The 22,404-nt window shown below is 32.9% G+C and overlaps 1 protein-coding gene across 1 annotated transcript; it reads right to left on the minus strand.

Annotated features, from left to right (window-relative positions):
- Positions 1-1,925: 1,925 nt before the first annotated feature.
- On the minus strand, positions 1,926-4,299 carry LOC133182500 (uncharacterized). Its single transcript, XM_061317343.1, has 2 exons — positions 4,293-4,299; positions 1,926-4,111 (listed from the first exon to the last, which is right to left on the minus strand). Exons 1-2 carry the CDS (start codon positions 4,297-4,299, stop codon positions 1,926-1,928), a joined length of 2,193 nt encoding a protein of 730 aa, XP_061173327.1.
- Between the last annotated feature and the right edge of the window lie 18,105 nt (positions 4,300-22,404).

A 22,404-nucleotide genomic window follows, 5' to 3' on the forward strand; every position in this document is an offset into this window, starting at 1 on the left:
TCCCATGGATACCAATTGTGCCCCGTTATTAGCAGACCTATTTTTGTATTCATATGAAGCAGAATTTATTCAAAAACTTCTACATGAGAAGAAGAAAACACATGCTGTGCCCTTCACCTCGACATTTAGATATATCGACGACGTATGATCAATTAACAATAGTTACTTCCATTTATATGTTGACTCGATTTATCCCAGTGAGCTTGAAATAAAAGATACCACAGAGTCTGACACAGCTGTTTTATATTAGGATATTTAATTAGATAAAGACTAACAACAATGCTTTATGATAAACGTGATGACCTGAATTTTTCAATCGTCAACTTTCCTTACTTATGTAGCCATATACTCTTATCACCTAAATGTGGGGTTTTTGTCTCCCAGTTGATTCGATATGCAAGAGCATGCTCTACGTATGAACAATTTCCTAAACGAGGCAAGCTATTCACAAACAATTTGATAAAACAAGGATATCGACAGTCTCGTTTGAAGTTATCATTTGCAAGTTTTATGGTCGATGAAATATATGGAGATAACGAACAGTATTCAAGCTCAAACGTCCATTAAACAATACAAAATAGGAGCAGAGTAAACACGGACCTCCAAAACATCAGAGGTGGGATCAGGTGCCATGGAGGAGTTAGCATCCCCTGCCGACCGGTCACACCCGCCGTGTGCTCCTTGTCATGATCGGGAAATAAAGGAAAAATCCGTCGATACAATGACCTTGTCAGCAAATACAATCTATCATTAAGTCAAATGCTGACTGACGTTATTCATACTAATTGTAAGGCCATTAATTACACACTGAAATTTCTATGGATTTTTTCGTTTACCCGATCATGACAAGGAGCACACGTCAGGTGTGACCGGTCGGCAGAGGATGCTTACTCCTCCATGGCACCTGATTCCATCTCTGATGTTTTTGGAAGTCTGTGTTTGCTCTGCTCCCGATTTGTATTGTTTAAATTAACTTTAAGCTTGAATACTGTTCGTTATCTTCATATTTTATTCCAAAGCCTTTAACAATAACATCAACTTTTGATTTATTTCGAAAAGTTTCAAGTAAAACTTACATGTGTGGTCTCCCAATTCGATCAGTCGGACCATGAAATCTGTAGCAGGTTTCGGCTTAAACCACACCACCTTCCTCCATTCTCCGTACGATGTCAAAGATAAGTAAAACAGGGTTTTAAAGCATAATACTGTAAACGTATTTATTTTAGCGCCTTGTTCGTTATTTTATGTACATGCTAATATGTGGTTTAAACTTATACTTGTCATTTTCAAGACTCAAATGCGCTATTCCAAGATTTCTACTCTGAATTTTCTAGATTATAGTTTTAATATGTCATGATATTATATAAAATTTTAGAAAATATTAACTTCAAATCTGTGCCCAAGCCCCTTTAAAACATTTAATACATTATTCTCCTGCACGTGAAACATCCAGACAGCTAGTGTAACTTAAAGAAAGAATAAACATTGTCTTAAAATATAACTTTTGTCTAAAAACGTCAACTACACGTTCCGAGATATTTAAAATGGATACTGATCATTTTTTTTAAGTTACATCATTATTACCCTTTAATTACTACAATATTTAGAGTACATGACATGTACTCTAAATATTGTAGTAATTAAAGGGTAATAAGGGATTATAGCCAAGTTAAGAGGTTTGCTTCTCAAAATGATTTTGCAAATTACGTTAAACTATCATTTAGTTAGCGAAAAAAGATTGATATATATCTAAACCTTTTCTCTTAAATTCCCATAAAAAATTCATTACCTTACTCACATAGCATATTCGGAGTAGAAGATATACATGTATTTATCAGCTTAACATGTTACAAGAAAAAAAAATAATTTTTAGTGATTGATAAGTTGAATTAAGCCTTTCAATTGAAAGTTTAATTTTGTCGCTATCACATTAAAATTCTGAGAAGTTGGGCAATGTAAAATAATCCAGACGTTCTGGTTTGCCATTCAGGGCAGTTGGGAGAATTCCGCATCAATCTTCTCTTACTGTTATGGGCCAGACAGTAATATCGCAATGCTTCTTCGTAATTCCCTAGTTTCATTGCTGTCACAGCAAGCATAATGTACTTCAAGTAGACATTGTCTGTGTTGGTCTTTTGTAGACTTTCGTGGATCTCTTCAGGACAATCTTTCAATGATTGTGACAATTTCTGAACTTCATTCAAATTGCATAGATTTGAGTGACAAAGAATTTTCAGAAATACCGAGTACATTTTTGGTGGGATGACAAGACGTGATTCAGTGTTTTTCATTAGGAAAATTTCTAGAGCTATTTCAATAGGTACAAGCGGCATCATCCTGTAAACTTCAAAGTCATAGGAGACGGCCACTGATGCTTTTTCCAGTGAACTCATTTGTCGTCCACAGAAGTTTTCCTCATAGTCCCCAACAGCATAACAACCATGACGAACGCTTACACGTGTATAACCAAGACAATTTTCTAAAATTTCCTCGTATTGTTTAATATGATCCAGCGCTGTTGTAAATCTTCCAAGACAATAGTAAGCTGTAGCTAGAGTTAAGTTTCCTTTACTGATATCCGCAAAACGAGCATAGTTTAGGTATGAAAAGGCTTTCCTTATATATTTATAACAACTTCGACTTTTAGTTTCCGTCAAAGAGATGTTTAAGTAAAAAAGTGCAAGTTTACAAAAGGTTTGGTAGCGGCAAAGCTTCAGTATATCGATATCTAAAGTCTCAAAGTATTTTTCTTTTACCTCTAATGTAAGCGAATTTTTTAATTCTAATTCTAGTTGCTCTACAGATGGCAGTTTTGCTTGTCTTGCAAGAATTTCACTAAACAGTCCGCTATCGAGAATCATTTCTTTTCTAGTGTCGCTGATAGGGTTGTTGAAGGATGACCGAAGAATTCTGAAATCTTCCTCTGGATTTGAGATCGGAAATGAAAATGGTGTTATATCTCGTCTAGCATGTTCCAAAGCTGTTTTAAGATGAAATAAGGAATGACATCTAAGTAAACACCTCCAACCTTCTCTGTATATCTCTGAAACCTGAGTAGATATATACGCTAATTGCCATTCCTGTACTTTTCCTAAAAACATGTTATTTTCTCTCACAAAGTAATTTGGACAAAATCCATTTTCCATCCAAGCAATTAAACGTTGAAAGCAGAGACTAACACAAAAAACTAGCCGCTCTGGTTTCCAGTATTCTGATGGGGTTTGTTCAATTGTCCAAAATAATGCAGTTTTGAGGAAGTAAGAACATATACCTTTCATCACAATAGGATCCTTAGAAAACAGTTCTCGATTTAAAAGCTTAAAAATCCCGTATGTCAAAAATTGCGTATCGTTAAAGGCGTAAACCAGTTTCTTTTCTGCCACGGAAAAAGAAAGCCTCCACTGCAGTGGATCCTCTGTCCAGTGTAATTCATTTGATGTAGCTAGATCTTCCTTCTGTAAGTTTATCTTTTTCGATCCTACTGCCATCACGTGACATCCTGTGTTTTTTATTCTGCTGATGAGTTCTTTAGAGGGCCATCCATATTCTCGTTTGCGTCTGACCCATTCCTCTGCGCAGATTGGCCAACCCTTGTACTCCAAACAATAGGCTCTATCGTGATCTGTCCCGTACTCGTCTGTTTCCAAGACACAAGGGCCATGACGAACTTCTTCTTTCAAAGATATTTGAAATGTTCTTAAAAATGCTTCATTCATTAGATAATATTCCCCACCCACCTTTTTCATTGCATTTCTTATGTGTCCTAAAGGCGTAAAAGGTGTCAAAATAATAAGTTTGACATAGCCTGGAGGATCATCAGCAGATTTTATCATTCTTACAACCGCTCTATACTTTCCGCAATCTTTTGGAATATTTGTTACAACTTTTATTTTTTTAATGACATGCATCTGGTCAACATCTGTTCCTTGCATACGAAAACCTTCTGCACAGCCTCCCGATCTTATGATTTCTACTTCATTGTTGGAAGACATTAATCGATCCATAACATCCATGATGTGTCTTTTCAGTCGCTGATTCCTTGGATCTCCAACAGCATTTAAAAGATTGTCAGCAATGAGAAAAGAAAGATGCGGATCGTCTAACCACGCACCTACATGTTAACAAAAATGTGTATGACAGATGTGAAGCAGTTTTTCTTAATGATTAAAGAGTATTTATAAAACAGCATCTGGAATATACATTAATATTCAATTTGATCATAAATTCTACATATTATAGTGTTTCAAATATATATGGAGAAAAAGAATCCAGAAAATGAACATTTTACATACCCGCCATTAAAAACCGTTACCGTTGACTGTGCATGCACTAAAAATATTTTATGCATGTTATTCTAAATTATAAACCAGATATTTGAACATCCTTCCTGATTTCAATTGAGTCGCCATTTTCATTTGTTTGAAAGGAGTATGCTATCAAGTGGTAATTTTTTTTCTACTGGGCAAAATCTGTTATTCGCCGATTATCTGTTAAATTTAACAGTGAAGTTTAGGATTTTTATTACATTTTAAACAGTGAAATACTGTGATTTATTTATTGATTAAAAGTGATATTCTGTCACAGTGTGAAAGGATACCAAAGTGATATTCTGTCACAGTGTGAAAGGATATCAAAGCAAGTAAAAAAAAATTCTGGCAGTAATAAGATAGAGATACATGTAGTATCTAAACCACCTTGATAGAGAGCAAAACTGTCAATTTCTTCCCCAAAAAATTAATGCTACAATGTTTTCAATCTCACGACTGCTAAGCTGCTCAACTATGACGTCACAGCCTAGAACAATATATGTTATGAAAAGACAGAGGCAAAGGGAAAATCAAAGAAAATGTAATAAACAGAAAATTAAAACTTCTGATCTTCTTAAAATTTTAGGGTAAGCTATCTGATCCTCACATTCATACAAGATAGGAAAAATTAGAAGGGATTCTAACTTCGTTTAACAACGAACATTTTGGGAGAGGAGGTGGCTATATCATGTTGTAAATTTTGAATTTGTAAGTTAATTTTAAGTGGTCGCCAATTTGGCGACTTCTAGAAAAAAAATTTACGCGCCAATCATAATTTTTAGGTGCCATAGCGACTAAATTAGTCGCCAATAAGAGCCCTGAATTGGGGGGGGGGGGGGTAAATGCAAAAAGTTATCATTGTAAATTTTGCATTTACCTCCGCCTAGTAAATTCAAAATTTACAACATGAGACCGAAGTCGTTCATTTATGCTGTACGTTATGGGGGAAAAGGTTTGGGACTGAGCCCCCCCCCCCCTCGCGCACACACCTGACTCCCATGAACTATTTCACGTTTACAAATAACTCCAATTAATGAAAATTACATTTTTCTTTCAAATAGTTACCACTGGTCGTATTTTTTAAAAATTTTTATTATTTTTATTTTTTTTTAATTTTAGTAACCAATGGTTGTAATAATTGCAGTTGACTATTCATTTCTGTAATTAAGCTACATTTTATGCAAAACAGACAGTTCTAATACAAATTTGGTTACTATGTGTGAGCAGTAAAAAGTGATGTACGCAAGCAAATCTTATTAGGGTCGATACACACGGTAAGGCTTGCAAGTCTAAAACCTTACGTTTTTACAGGCCGCACGGCTATCATGTCCACGCGCTAAAGCAAGACCTACAAGATTATAAACAACATTTCTATAAATTCTACGTGTTTTAAAGCCTTTATACAGTGCATTCATTCATTAAAATAGAAGATACTAGATGATATCCCGCGCAAGCGCGGGAAAATGAATTTATACCACTACCGACAGAAAAATTCCAATACCATATATTGTAGTTTCTACTGACAGCCTACAGGATTATAGCAGGTGGAAATACTTTGTTCAAAATCCCGAACGAAGTAGATGTACGTCTCCAACCCCCACCCCTTTTGTAAAAAACTTGGAAAAATAACAATTTCATTGACGTTTATTATGAACATCTTATACTATGTTATGGACATTGTACTTCAGGAGCAGCGAACATGCACATTTTACTGATAAATTGATTTTTTTGTTTGGGAAGGGGGGGGGGGTAAAAATTAGCTCTTAACGCCGAATATTTGATACAAAAGACTGTATTCTAGAAAAAAAACTGAAATGTATTGATTAAAGCACAAAATTTTAAGCTTTAATTGTATTTGAACAATACTTTATTCATTAATTTTCTCTTCTCATGTAAGCAAGTTTATTACGAAGTACAAATTGTACTTCGGGTTCGTTGCCACGATGCTCTCAGTAAGGAATATACAAATTTATTAGGAGAACCTTCTAATAGTCTTTCGATATATAAATATATTCATAACTTATAGTGTTATCAATGATTTACCATTATTTCAATGACCATTCACATAATTTAAGTTTTTTTTAATTTATGTTCCTGCAGCTCGCCTCGTTTTTCTTAAGCTTTTTTTAAAACATCGGACTCGATGCTGTATGATGTTCTAGAAACTTTTGTCAATATAAAGATCGGTGAATGACGAAAATAATTCGCACATTTCCCTTTTTACTCGGTTACCACAACTTATTTCTTTTATATCATTTAAATCAAGTTTTTATTGAATCATTCAGTGATGACGTTTTAAGAAATAAATAAACGATTGCTTGTTGTCAGTTTCATTAAAAAAAATCTGCCAACCGGAACCGCCACCGTACTCACGTTTTTGCTATTTCATGGCTGTTTATAGAAAATGAAAGAATGTACGACTGGAATCTAATTATAGTTTACGGACATCATCTTGTATATGGTGTATTCTTAGAGGAGTAAGTAAGAACTCTGGTGCATCCGTTTCGGAGTTTATTTGCAAAATTTATTAATTTATGAGTATAGATTACTAGGGTGCTGTAATAATTTTACCGACCAATGCATTGACACTTTTTCAAAAGAGGAAGAAGTTGAACAGAAGCATTTGTGGGTACATTCATTAACTTCTTTGAAAGTATTTTTGTGTTCACTTCAATCTATACCCACGTTACTGGGTTGACATTTTGGCGAATGGTTTCCATTGGCTAAATAGAAAAAGTCAAGTAAGTTTTGTATTAAGAAATAAAGCAGTGGTCTATATTTGAAGAGAACCTGGAATAGTGTTTTGAACACGGTTCAAATGAATAAGCGATGTCAATACTGGACATTACCAATTGTTGGTCCTATTGGTCATTGACAAGCATCAAACTTTTCGCCCAGAAGAAAAAAATTTACCACCTGTTTGAAATAGATTGTAACTCACTTTCCATACAAATACAAAGACAGAGAACTAACATCATTTCATTAAAAACACAACAAAAATTCAAAGTAGAAATTCTCTCAGACCATCTCTACAAAAAACTTTAAAGAGGGAATGTCTACTGTTCACAGATTATAAAGATAATAAATCATCTTATTAGTAATACCTATAGTCCTAATATTTCATTGGAGGGCAAATAGTTTCAGAAAATAATTATATAACAAGGATTGTACCTGGGCAACTTGCCAAGACGCCACAAAACTATGGTTGTTTATTTAAGAAATAAACAACGTTTTTCAGTGAACATGGCTTTATGCATAGCAATTGCTCTGCTGGCATATACCATGATGTGCGCTATTCTTGAAATAAATACACTAGAACAGATATTTCGCCCTTTCTGAACGTAGAATACCTAGCGTGAAGAGTTATCGTTCTTTGTACTATATGCGTAAAAATGAAGAAATAATTTAAAGCTAGAGAGCTCTGTTTAATTTGTAGAAAGTTTTATTATACAATTAAATACGTTGACTAAAATTATTATTTTTAAAAAATTACATACACCTTAATCAGCAATTTTAATTATTTTGAATTTCTTTTTTCCCGGAAAATTGCATTAAAAACTAAAATTTATTCCTTTTGTACAACATTTCATATAGTGCTATATGAGGAGGTATAATATGTATGCTGTTTTGGATCTCGTAACCAGCCTCTATAACCAGGCAGAGCGCATGCGTGAAATAAATTTCCATCGAGATCGGAAAACAGCAGAGAGGAAATTCGGAATATATAATGGAAACTAGTAATGTGGAATGATACTATAGTCAGATGCAGAAATTTTTGCATAATTCGATCAACTTTTATTTAAAAAAGCAGAAGAATAAATGAATCAACTTTACAGTTAGTTTTTATTTATTTATTTATTTAATTATTAATTAATTTATTTATTTATTTAATTTATTTATTTATCATTCTTACAATTAATTAACTAAGTAACTCATTAATTTATTAAAAAATATATATTTGTATTTTTTTTAAATTCATTTATAACATTCTTTCCTTCATTTATTAATTATTCCATCCATTAATTAATTAACTATTAATTAACTCATTGATTTATTAATTTGTATGCATGTTTGTTTATTTATTTATTTATTTATTATTCTAATAATTAAGTAATTGATTAATTCATTAAGAAGTTCATTTATTTGTTTGTTTATTTATTTATCATATTCATTCCTTCATTTATTTCGTATTCTATTAATTAATTAATTTATTTATTTATTTATTTATTATTCTAATAATTAAGTAATTGATTAATTCATGAAGAAGTTCATTTATTTGTTTATTTATTTATTATATTCATTCCTTCATTTATTTCGTATTCTATTAATTAATTAATTTATTTATTTATTTATTTATTTATTATTTATCTATTTATTTATGCATTCATTTATTCGTATTTTTATTAATTTCTTGATTTTTTATTTCTTTATTGATTGATTGATTTATTTTTTCATTTATTTATTGATTTATTTATGCATTTATCATATATTTCTTTTATAAATTAATTATTTTACAAGGTTTGTATACTTATTACCAAGGTCTGTTTATGTATTGCCATAGTTTGTATACCATCACCAGGGTCTATATACCTATCACCAGGGTCTGTATACCTATCACCAGGGTCTGTATACCCATCACCAGGGTCTGTATACTTATCACCAGGGTCTATGTACCTATCATCAGGGTCTATATACCCATCACCAGGGTCTATATACCTATCACAAGGGTCTGTATACCTATCACCAGGGTCTGTATACCTATCACCAGGGTCTGTATACTTATCACCAGGGTCTATGTACCTATCACCAGGGTCTATATACCCATCACCAGGGTCTGTATACCCATCACCAGGGTTTGTATACCTATCACCAGGGTCTGTATACCTATCACCAGGGTCTGTATACTTATCACAGGGTCTATAAACCTATCACCAGGGTCTATATACCCATCACCAGGGTCTGTATACCTATCACCGGGGTCTGTATTATCTATCACCAGGGTCTGTATACCCATCACCAGGGTCTGTATATCCATCACCAAGGACTGTATTATCTATCACCAGGGTCTGTATATCTATCACCAGGGTCTATATACCTATCACCAGGGTCTGTATACCTATCACAAGGGTGTGTATGCCCATCACCAGAGTCTATATACCCATCACCAGGGTCTGTATTATCTATCACCAGGGTCTGTATACCCATCACCAGGGTCTGTATACCTATCACCAGGATCTGTATACCAATCACTAGGGTCTCTTGACCCATCACCAGGGTCAGTTATCTATCACCAGGTTCTGTATACCAATCACCAGGGTCTCTTGACCCATTACCAGGGTCAGCTTATCTATCACCAGGTACTGTATACCAATCACCAGGGTCTCTTGACCCATCACTCGGGTCAGTTTATCTATCACCAGGTTCTGTATACCAATCACCAGGGTCTATATACCCTTCATCACGGTTTTTTCTTCCCTCGTGCAGGGTCTAGTTCCCATCTTTTTAGTAGGGTGACTTTCAACATAGTTTGCATTATGAAAATGAATCCAATTACTTTTTAGGGTGTCTTCATAAACGTAACATCTTGTGGAGAACGTATGAGTTGTTTAATGAACTATAATGATTTTATTGTGATTAAGATGCCTTGACTCTAATGTTATATTGATCTTATTTACTTTTTATTTTGTAGTGTAAGCCTGTCAAGGAGGAAGCAAAGGATATAGAAACTTATAACAATGGGCAAAGATTTATATTTGTGTGGAAATATCTTTACATTGTAAATGCCAATGTATCCTGATTCCTCTATTGCATAAATCGAGAGAAATCTAAAAATTCCATTATGTTGTTTACTTGTTCCAGAGAAAATGTGAAGATATACATATCTACATAATTAATCAATAAAGTGTGAAATTTTAAAAATTATCATAAAAGAAGAGCAACCAACACAAAGTTCAAATTTCTTCTATGTTCATGACAGTAGAACAGTAGGATAATAGTGCCAAAATTTGTGTTCTACAAACCCTAGCTGTCATGTTGTCAAGAAGGAGACCCAGTGTATTTTCACTGCATGGAAATGATATGGAATGTCTTTAATCGTTTTTTGTTGTTTTTTTTTTCTTTTTGGTTGGGATGCAATCGTCTATGGCATATTGTGACTGTCGTGGCGGCTCATCATATTTAAAATAATTATATATTTTTAAAGTGGGATGTTCTGTTTAAAAGCTTAGGACCAAGGATCGAGTTATGATTTGAAAGTCGATCAAACTTCAATGTCAAGTTTATGAGGTTAAAAATCAGAGTATATTTGGAAGGTCTTGTTACAGCTATGTTCATGTACAAGAAAATATTAAAGTCCTGTCTCATCAGGTGCAAAGCTTTGGCCAGGATTAAAAGTTTTGTAAAAAGAAAGTCAAATGCCAAGGTCAAAGATCTTAGGCTATATACATTCCAGTGACTTGTTATAGTTTTGTCACGGGTATTGCACAGGTCAATTATGAAAACATATATCTCATTCCATACTAAGCTTAGGTCAGGGTTATTTTTTTTTATAAGTATATCAAATTTCACTGACAAGGTCATAAGATAAAAAAAATAAATTCAGAAAGATTTTGTAATTCGTAATTCATATGTGGAATATGAGAGTCCGATCTTCCCAAAATTATTACATATTTTCTATTAGATGAATATTTCTTGAAATTGATAAACTAAACAAAAAATTATGACCAATGTTCAAATTTTTGTGATGAACAAACACATAGACTGTCCCGGCGTATTTGCTTTAGCAATGGAGAATAATTGAATAAAATTCCATGAAAGATAAATTGATAATTATGATAAAACGTTTTATTTGAAGTAGTGATATGTATATCTTTCCAAATTAATTTTATTAGCAATACATATATTCAAAGAGTAAGGCGTAGATAGTGTATTAACCCCCCCCCCCTCCATTTATTTTTGTAAACTTTAAAATATCATGCTGGCAATTTTTTTATGCTTGCTAAAATAAAAACTGATATATGAATAATTTACGGTCTAAAATTATTTCATATAAACACACTGCCCACACGTTAGGTGCCTGCAAACATCTATGTGCAACAGAGGCAACTGATGTTACTTTTTTGTATATATGAGGTAAAAAGGTTTTTTTTTGTTATAATACCTTCTACATTTACAAGTGAGGTTTGAAATATTAAAATTTTATTTTAAGAAAATGCTCCGAATATTCGACTATCGTTCGAATAATGTTATCGAATAGTCGACTAAGGAAAATAAATATTTTGACATCCCTAAAAATACACAGTAACAAGATTTCGAATATGAACTTTTCGCATAATTTAATATGAATCACAAGGATTTTTTAAATATAATTATGAAGTATACACAATTTCAAAAATAAATCACAAGATAATCGAATATGAATTACAAAATTGAGTGTGTTTGTTTCTTATCTGACTATATCTTTGCGATTTCAAATAATTCTCCCATGTATCGCACATTTTTGGGCAATTTCATGATTTTAATCATGTGCAGGCAAACACAGTCTGTGATTAATGTGTTAACTGTTGATTCTACTTGTTTTATAAACAAAATATTTCATAGAATTTTCCTACTAGATGTACAATTTGCAACCAGTTTAAGTGTTCTCAATTCTTTAATTTATTGGATAAATTAATCGAACGCTTTATTCGCATTTTTATGCCCCCGTATCGAAGATTCGGGGGTATGTAGTTTTGCTCTGTCCGTCCGTCTGTCTGTTTGTCCGCAAAAACTTTAACCTTGCCCATAACTTTTGATTGGTTGGAGCTATGACTTTCATATTTTACATGTGTATTCCTTGTGACAAGACATCTCTCTGGGTACCACCATATTTGACCTTGACCTTGGAGTTTGACCCAGTTTTGCAAAATTTTATCAAACTTTAACCTTGGTCATAACTTTTGAAAGGTCGGTGCTTTGGCTTTCATATGTCACAGGTGTATTTCTTGGGAGAAGGCCTTTCCTTGGGCACCATTAATTTTGACCATTTGACCTTGACCTTGATTTTTGACATACTTTTGAAAAAAAAAAACCTTATCCATATCTATTCAATCGTTGCTACCGGGGCTTTCATATTTCACAGGTTTATTCCTCGGGACAAGACCTTACTTTGGGTACCAACATATTTGATTTGCGTTTGAGAAAGTTTAACCTTTGCTATAAGTTGCCATACAGGGGCATCAGTGTTTCACAAACACATCTTGTTTTCCGTAACGGTGATTTTTGTACATCAGTATTGGGGGAATTCAAATTCATACTTTAACATAAACTCAGTAGGAAGGAAAATATTTATACAACAATTCAAATAATTTGCAATTATAAAATGTTAACTTGTTTTATAAAAGATAAAAAATTGTAATAACAAATTGTTAATCTGAAATTATAATTTGATGAATTGTAAATACAAATGAAATAAATAAAATCTGTAGTATTTAGGTGCCTTGAAAATCTATAGTGAGGTCGTTATTATTGGTCGACCTTTCCCTACACCTTGATCTACATGTTTAGGCCTTGAAATAAATTCCAAGCAACACATTCCAGACAATTATATAGCCATCCTTCTTTATTTATCATGATAGTTAGACTGACAACACTTTGTTATAAATAGTGACTTTAACCCACTTCCCCCAATAAAAATTCATGTAATCGATAGGTTATACCTCCTTAAATTTAAATTGAAATTTAAACTTAAATTTTCAGTGCAGGCGTTCATTAAAAAATATTTTTACAAAGTCGCAAAGTCCAAATGTAGACTTCAAAGCTAAGTATGCATGAAAGTTTGATATGTTTGATGTCAAAGAACATACCGTATTAATTTCTCGAACGGTCTATAACATGGTCATTTCAGGCCAAAAATAAATAAACAAATTAGTGAACAAATAAACGTACAAATAAACCTCACTTTACAGCAAAGGACTTTCTCTTCTTTAGTGAACAAAATTATCTAAAATCTATAATGGTTATTATCGAATATTTCAATTTAATTTTGTTTGGTATTTCAAATTAAAACAAAATGTGTTTGTGAAACACTGATGTCCCTGTATGGCAGCTTTTGACAATGGTTAAAGTTTCTCAAATGCAACTCAAACTCAAATATTAAGGACATACGCAACGTACCTTACCTAATGATAATTTTTAAAGATATTCTTAATTTAAGATTATATAGTGCCATCAGATGTTCGTAGACAAAAAATCAGCATGCATTACCAGGGGTTTTGAAAAGATATCAATTGATGAAAATTCTTGTATAATTCAAAGAAAAATATACAAAAATTATTAAACATATATTCTAGATGTTTTGTTTATCCAAATTTATTTTAGAAGAAGTGTACAACAGCATATATAGACATTAAAATGTAGCACAGTTCCTTTAAGTATTTGAAATCCTCAACTCCAGGGAAAAAGACAATAAAGTTCAAACTACGTTGCGTATGTCCTTAATAGCTGAAAAATGTTGTTACCCAAAGAAAGGATTTTCAGTGAATATACCTGAGAAATAAGAAATTCCAGGCACTAACCATTCAAAAGGTTTAGCTCAGGTTAAAGTTTTTTAAATGTGGGTCAAACTGCAAGGTCAAGGTCAAAGGGTCAAATTAAAGGTACCCAGGCTTTGTCATAAGAAATACACATGTAAAACATTAAAGAATTAGCACCAACTGTTCAAAATATATGGCCAAGATTAAAGTTTTTCAAAAGTATGTCTTATTCCAAGATAAAGGTCAAAATTTCAAATACGTCGGAACCCAAAGAAAGGATTTGTCACAAGGAATACACATGTGGAAAATAATAGCCCTGATACTAATTTCTCAAGGTTAAAATTTTTATAAGTTGGTAAAACTCAAAGGTCAAGATCAATTTTTTTGATATCCGTTCAAAGGTCTTGCTACGATGAATACACATACTAGTATAAAGTATGAAAGCCCTTGCACCAACTTTTGAAAAGTTATAGCCAAGGTTAAAGTTTGGTAAATTCTTGAAAAAGTGGGAAAAACTCAAAGATCAAGGTCAAAAAAGTCAAATATGTTAGAACCCAAACAAAGGCCTTATCACAAGGAATGCACATGTGAAATATGAAAGCCATAGGTCCAACCAATCAAAAGTAATGGGCACGTTTTTGCGGACAGACAAACAGGTGATGGGTATACAGACCCTGGTGATAGATGTACAGCTCTAGTGATAGATAATAGAGACCCTAGTGATAGATAATATAGACCCTGGTGATAAGTATACAGACCCTTTTAATAGATAATACCGACCTTGGTTATAGAAATACAGACGCTGGTAATAGATATACGGACCCTGGTAATAGGTCCACAGTCTCTGGTGATAGGTATACACACCCTGGTGATGGGTACATACAGACCCTAATGACAGATAATACACACCCTTGACATAGATTTACAGATTAAGACCCTGTTCATAGATACCCAAACCCTGGTGATGGGTATACAGACCCTGGTGATGGGTATACAGACACTGGTGATAGATAATACAGACCCTGGTGATAGTTATACAGACCCTGGTGATAAGTATACAGACCCTGGTGATGGGTATACAGACCCTGGAGATAGGTATACAGACTCTGGTCATTGGTATGCAGACCCTGGTGATAGGTATATAGACCCTGGTGATAGATAATACAGACCCTGGTGATAGGTATAAAGACCCTGGTGATAGGTATAAGGACACTGGTGATAGGTATATAGACCCTGGTGATAGATAATACAGACCCTGATGATAGGTATACAGACACTGGTGATGGGTATACAGATCCTGGTGATAGGTATAAAGACCCTGGTGATAAGTAAAGAGACCCGGGTGATAGGTATACAGACCCTGGTGATGGGTAAACAAACCCTGGTGATGGGTATATAGACCCTGGTGATAGGTATACAGACCCTGGTGATGGGTATACAGACCCTGGTGATGGGTATACAGACCCTGGTGATGGGTATACAGACCTTGGTGATAGATAATACAGACCCTGGTGATAGGTATATAGACTCTGGTGATGGTCATACACACTCTTGTGATAGGTATACAGACCCTGGTGATGGGTATACAGACCCTGGTGATGGGTATACAGACCCTGGTGATGGGGATACAGACCCTGGTGATGGGTATACAGACCTTGGTGATAGATAATACAGACCCTGGTGATGGGTATATAGACTCTGGTGATAGGTATACAGACCCTGGTGATGGGTATACAGAGCCTGGTGATGGGTATAAAGACCCTGGTGATAGATAATACAGACACTGGTGATGGGTATACAGACACTGGTGATAGGTACATAGACCCTGGTGATACGTATACAGACCCTGGTGATGGGTATACAGACCCTGGTGATGGGTATATAGACTCTGGTGATAGGTATACAGACCCTGGTGATGGGTATAAAGACCCTGGTGATAGATAATACAGACACTGGCGATAGGTATACAGACCCTGGTGATGGGTATACAGACCCTGGTGATGGGTATACAGACCCTGGTGATGGGTATAAAGACCCTGGTGATAGATAATACAGACACTGGCGATAGGTATACAGACCCTGGTGATGGGTATACAGACCCTGGTGATGGGTATACAGACCCTGGTGATGGGTATAAAGACCCTGGTGATAGATAATACGGACACTGGTGATGGGTATACAGAATCTGGTGATAGGTACATAGACCCTGGTGATAAGTATACAGACCCTGGTGATGGGTATACAGACCCTGGTGATAGGTATATAGACCCTGGTAATAGGTACATAGACCCTGGTGATAAGTATACAGACCCTGGTGATAGGTATATAGACCCTTGTGATAGATAAAACGGACCCTGGTGATGGGTATACAGACCCTGGTGATGGGTATATAGACCCTGGTGATAGGTACATAGACCCTGGTGATAGGTATACAGACCCTGGTGATAGGTATACAGACCCTGGTGATAGGTATATAGACCCTGGTGATGGTATATAAACTATGGCAATACATAAACAGACCCTGGTAATCAGTATACAAACCCTGTAAAAATAATTAATTTATAAAAGAAATATATGATAAATGCATAAATAAATCAATAAATAAATGCAAAAATAAATCAATCAATCAATAAAGAAATAAAAAATAAAGAAATTAATAAAAATACGAATAAATGAATGCATAAATAAATAGATAAATAATAAATAAATAGATAAATAAATAAATAAATAAATAAATAAATAAATAAATAAATTAATAGAATACGAAATAAATGAAGGAATGAATATAATAAATAAATAAACAAATAAATGAACTTCTTCATGAATTCGCCCGTTATGCAAATTATCCCACGTTTCCAACTATCGTTGATGCCCTGGCATACTCTACTAACTAGACAGTGATTCCTTAAATATACTCTAATTGCTAGTATAATTAAAATCAAGGTTAGAAAAACTTCCAACTTTATTTCTTATGTTTATTTTAGTTGAATTTCTTGGTCTTACCAAATAATTTTTATATATATTCTTATATTTGTAAATTGTTGTGTTTATAGACATTCCTTTTTCATCTTTTTTTTTTGCCATGTGAAGATCCATTTTCTCTCCATGGATTTCAAATGTAGCTACAGAGTTTAAATATTTAGATCACAAATTATTTCTCCTCCAAGGCTAAACATTGCAATGTCTGGATCTTACTCAAATGAAAACTTAACTGTGTTGTACTGATCCACAACATTTTTTTTTCTTTATTTATTAATTGCAAACAAACAATAACATACGTAACATATAAACAGTATATAATATGACAATTTTGATTAAAGATAGAAATACATGTATTTTAGTGATTTAAACAAATAAAATAACAATTAATAACTTCTACAAACTTTTTTAAACACTTTTTGAATTTGTACATTATCATAAGACAATTCTGAAATATATTGATATGTATTTAATGCAGATTTAACAAAATTATTCAAAGAATCTCTGGTACAATGTGAATTCGTAAGTCTACACTTCATCTTGTATTTGAAAATTTTCAGTGCAATGAAAGAAAGTAATATATTCATGCCCATAACAAAATCTGAGTTTTCATAAAAGCCTGTTACAACATGTTTCCAACTAATATTAATTAAACCCGACAATTAAACTTAACTTAATCCATATATAACTTGAGTCGTTACAGTTATATAAAAGATGCATAATATTTTCTATTTCTCCACAATTAGCACAAAATTTTTGTACATTAGGATTCCATTTGCTCACAGTCAAATTATTGTTTAATACATTATGCAATAACTTAAAGTTGAATTCTGCTATGTGTTTATCAGACATTCTTGAAATTTCCATACAGTAGATAGAAGCCCACAAATATTTGGGAATATTAAACAATTCACTCCAATAATTTTCTGTTAGTGGTCTTAAGAATTTTTTCTCAATGAATATGTTACAGAAAACAGATGATTTTACATTACTTATAAGAACATATCTATTTCCTTTTAAGAGTATATACATGTTATTTCTTATATTGATATATGGCGCCTTTTCACATATATATATCTTTGAAAGTTTGTTAAATATTGTCTTCAGGATAAAATATTCACATAAGATATTGTTTTTGTATAAAACCTTATCACAGAAGTGTCTTATATCATAGAATGAGCCATTTACATCATACAAGTCTTTTGTGTACAGAATTCCCGCTTTAATCCAATTTTCAAAATAAATTGGTTTATTTTTATACGTGAAGAGTTTATTTTTCCATATTGGCAAAGATAAAAACTCGTCAGTGGATAAATTTGTTAAATCTTTTGTAATTTTACATGCATTGAATGCACATATTGATTCTTTGTAGAATTTAGGGAGATATTTTATTTCTTTATAGTCATCTACATGTGTTAGATTAGTTTTTAAAATGTATTCTAGTGATAATGCCTCTTTATGAAATAAATGATTTAAAAAAGATGCAAGACTAGATTTTATATTTAGTAATCTTGAAATCCAAGATGCTTTGGATGCCTGAAATTTAGATTCAACATCAATAATGTCAATTCCGCCTTCTTTTTCCTTTCCTATAAGTGTGTTTCTTTTTATACGGTCTTTACTATTCCAAACAAAGTTAAAAATTAATCTACTGATTTGTTTAATAATTTTTTCAGGTGGATTAGGCAGAGTAGTTGCATTATATTGTAGTTTTGAAATACATAATGTGTTAATTATTTCTTTTTTCCCAAAAATTGTCAACTTTCTCTTTTCCCATGAATCTAATGTTTTAGAAATTTTATCAATTCTATTTTGCCAATTTTTTTCTAAACATATTTCTTTGTTGTGTCCTATGTATATACCTAAAGTTTTTACTGGTCCATCTGTTACCTTTATATTATCTATTCTATTACATGAATTTTTTAAGGGCCCTAGTAACATACATTCCGATTTATCAATGTTCAGATTTGGCCCAGCTACTTTAGAAAATTTATTTATTACTTGAACATGTTTTACAGATTCTATGTCTTGAAGTGGATTCGTTGAATCGTCTGCATGTTGTAACATTTTGATCTCATTGTTATTACTTATTTTGAAACCGTGTATATCTTCCGAAGACTTAACACGTATAGCTAGTATTTCAACTGTAACTATAAATAATAAAGCGGATATTGGACAGCCTTGTCATATACCTCTAGTCATGTTACATGTTCTGGATATAAAACCGTTATTTTTAACTCTGAATTTTGGATTGTTATACAGTATTTTAATCCATTTGATAAAATTTGGTCCAAAATTTAGAGCTTTCAATGTCTCAAACATAAAGGACCATTCTACAGTATCAAACGCCTTTTCAAAGTCCAGAAATAGAAGAATTCCATTTTCGTTTTGGTCTTCACAATAATCAAAAATATCCTGAATCAATCTGGCATTACATCCAATATATCTACCTTTTATATATGCGGATTGGTCGTTGTTAATAAGTTTTGAAATATTTTTTTGTAGTCGTTTGGCTAAAACAAATGCTAAAATTTTGTAGTCGCAGTTAGTAAGACTAATAGGTCTCTGGTTTTTAACATTAGATTTATCGCCTTTTTTGTGTATAAGACTAATTATTGACAACTTTTGTGTCCCTGTTAGCTCTTCAGCTTCAAATGACTTTAGTAACGCATCATAAAAGTACGTTTTTATGTCGTTCCAGAAGAGTTTATAAAACTCCACAGGTATCCCATCTAAACCCGGTGATTTATTATTTTTCATATTTTTGATAGCTTCTTCACATTCCTTCATTGTGGGTATATTATCACAATAATTTTTTTCATAATCTGTTAATTTTGAAGAAACTTCAGTTTCTGAAATATAGCTTTTAATTTCTTCATCATGTGGGCTTTTAGACGTATACAAATTTTCATAAAAATTACATAACGTTAATAAAATTTCATTACTACTATATACAGAGTTTTCACTTTCAGTTATTTTTTCTATAACATTATTTTGCTGGCGTTTTCGTTCTAAATTCAAGAAGTACGATGTGCATTTTTCTCCATATTTAATCCAGTTAGCTTTAGATCTTATATATGCACCTTTTGATTTTTTTCTCATAAATTTCATTTAATTCTTTTTCAAGCTTCTGTTTTTCTTTGTTATTTATTTCATGAGAAGGTCGATTTTCAATATCTCTAATTTTTTGTTCTATAGTTTTAACTTTTATTAAATATTTTACAATTAATTTCTTTTAATTCTAAGTCAACATTTTTTTAAGTTGAGAATTGTGAATACTGATCCACAACATAATAAAATTATATATATATATATATATATATATATATATATATATATATATATATATATATATATATATATATATGTGTGTGTGTGTGTGTGTGTGTGTGAGGGTGTGTGTGTGTGTGTGTGAGGGTGTGTGTGTGTGTGTGAGGGTGAGGGTGTGTGTGTGTGTGTCATGAAAATTAAACATATAAGTGCTAATGATAGAGAAAGAGGTATAAAATTGTCATAAATAGTACATGTAAGTCAACAAGATAAAACTTTAAAATCTAAATTTTTTAGTGTCTTTTTTTTAATGTAATCATTCAATTTGATTCAGATTATTATCAATAAACAATAGTATATAAAAGATCAAAACATGAAAAACTACAATTGTCAAGTTCCTATGCATAAGAAATGATTCTGAGGAACACTATAAAATTGAGCATGTAAGATGAGGTTGCCTTACCAGACTTCATTATATAACACACAGTACAAGATATTTATAGTATGACATAACTAGAAGGAGGAAGAATATTTCATTTTACACCTAAATAAAAAAAATATACAGATATTCCAGGAAGGAAGCCAAATACACTGTATCCCCTATTTGTCATCTAAAAACAGAAAAGATTTCTTTTTCAGGGAACAAAGCATGACTTTAAAATCTCAAAAAATCTCTCTTTCTCCTCTCTCTCTCTAATAATTGTATTAACAAAAATATTTAATTTTATTAAAAAGTGCAAAGTTCACTATATTTATAAAATGGCCCTGTCTTTTGACCAGTTAATCCTCTGTCACCCTTTGTCTATGAATGTTGTCTTTGAGGCAAAGTCCCAAACTAAAAATCTAGTAGTGTGCATCCCTAGATGTAACATTTATGCAATTTTGGTTCAATAGGGCTTGTAGTTACTTGGGAATGGACTTACCTAAAAGCTTTAAACTAGTCACTCATCCAGAAAACGTTAGTCATATCCAGCATCTGAAGCAAGTTTGAGAGTGTTCACCCTGTGATGCATCATCCATGAAAGCTTGGATCAGATAGCCCTTATAGTTTACTTTAACCTGGTCACTCATCTGGAAAATGTTGGTCAGATCCAGCATTGAAGCAAGCATGGTCATGTGCATCCTTAGATGCATCATCCATGCAAGCTTAGTCAATATAGGGCTTTTAGTTACTTGGAAATGAGGCCTGCTCCAAAAACTTTAACCTGGTCACTCATCTGGAAAATGTAGGTCAGATCCAGCATCTGAAGCAAGTCCAGTAGTGTACATCCTTAGATGTATCATCCATGCAAGTTTGGTCAACATAGGACTTATAATTACATTGTACTTAAAAGTGAGACCAGCTCCAAAAACTTTAACCTGGTCACTCATCTGGAAAATGTAGGTCAGATCCAGCATCTGAAGCAAGTCCAGTTGTGTGCATCCTTAGATATATCATCCATGCAAGTTTGGTCAACATAAGACTTATAGTTACTTGGAAATGAGACCTGCTCCAAAACCTTTAACCTGGTCATTCATCCAGAAAATGTAGGTCAGATCCAGCATCTGAAGCAAGTCCAGTTGTGTGCATCCTTAGATGTATCATCAATGCAAGTTTGGTCAAAATAGGACTTATAGTTAATTGGAAATGAGACCTGCTCCAAAAACTTTAACCTGGTCACTCATCCGGAAAAAGTAGGTCAGATCCAGCATCTGAAGCAAGTCCAGTAGTGTGCATTCTTAGATGTATCATCCATGCAAGTTTGGTCAATATAGGGCTTATGAGACCTGCTCCCAAAACTTTAACCTGGTCACTCATCTGGAAAATGTAGGTCAGATCCAGCATCAAAAGCAAGCATGGTAGTGTGCATCCTTAGATGTATCATCCATGTAAGTTTGGTCAATATAGGGCCTATAGTTACTTTGAAATGAGACCTGCTCCAAAAACTTTAACCTGCTCTTAGAACTTTAACCTGCTCAAAAAACATTAACCTGGTTATCTTTTAGCTGAAATTGCAGCATCTGAAACCTTGACTGGTACAATGAAACATACTAGAAGCATCCCTCATGCATCTCTGATTAATATAGAGCACAGAAGTACTTGAAAAGAAAACTGCTCCAAAAACGCCGACACCGAGGGTATTACATTAGCTCCCCTAACTTCATTGAGGTGAGCTAAAAATCCTATGTAGTCTACATATTGGAGAAGAGTCTTTGTAAAAATGCAAAGTTCTTGAATTTTACAGAAAATTTGAGTACATTCAACAAACTTTAAGAATGAAAAATCAGCATAGCTGTTGATAATAAATAAATAAAATAAAACATTTAAAACACAATTTAGGTACAGTTCTATCAAT

This window comes from Saccostrea echinata, unplaced genomic scaffold, assembly GCF_033153115.1.
Source record: "Saccostrea echinata isolate AGI-Se365-2 ecotype Australia unplaced genomic scaffold, CSIRO_AGI_Sech_v1 ptg000009l, whole genome shotgun sequence".
In the NCBI taxonomy this organism is placed as follows: Eukaryota; Metazoa; Mollusca; class Bivalvia; order Ostreida; family Ostreidae; genus Saccostrea; species Saccostrea echinata.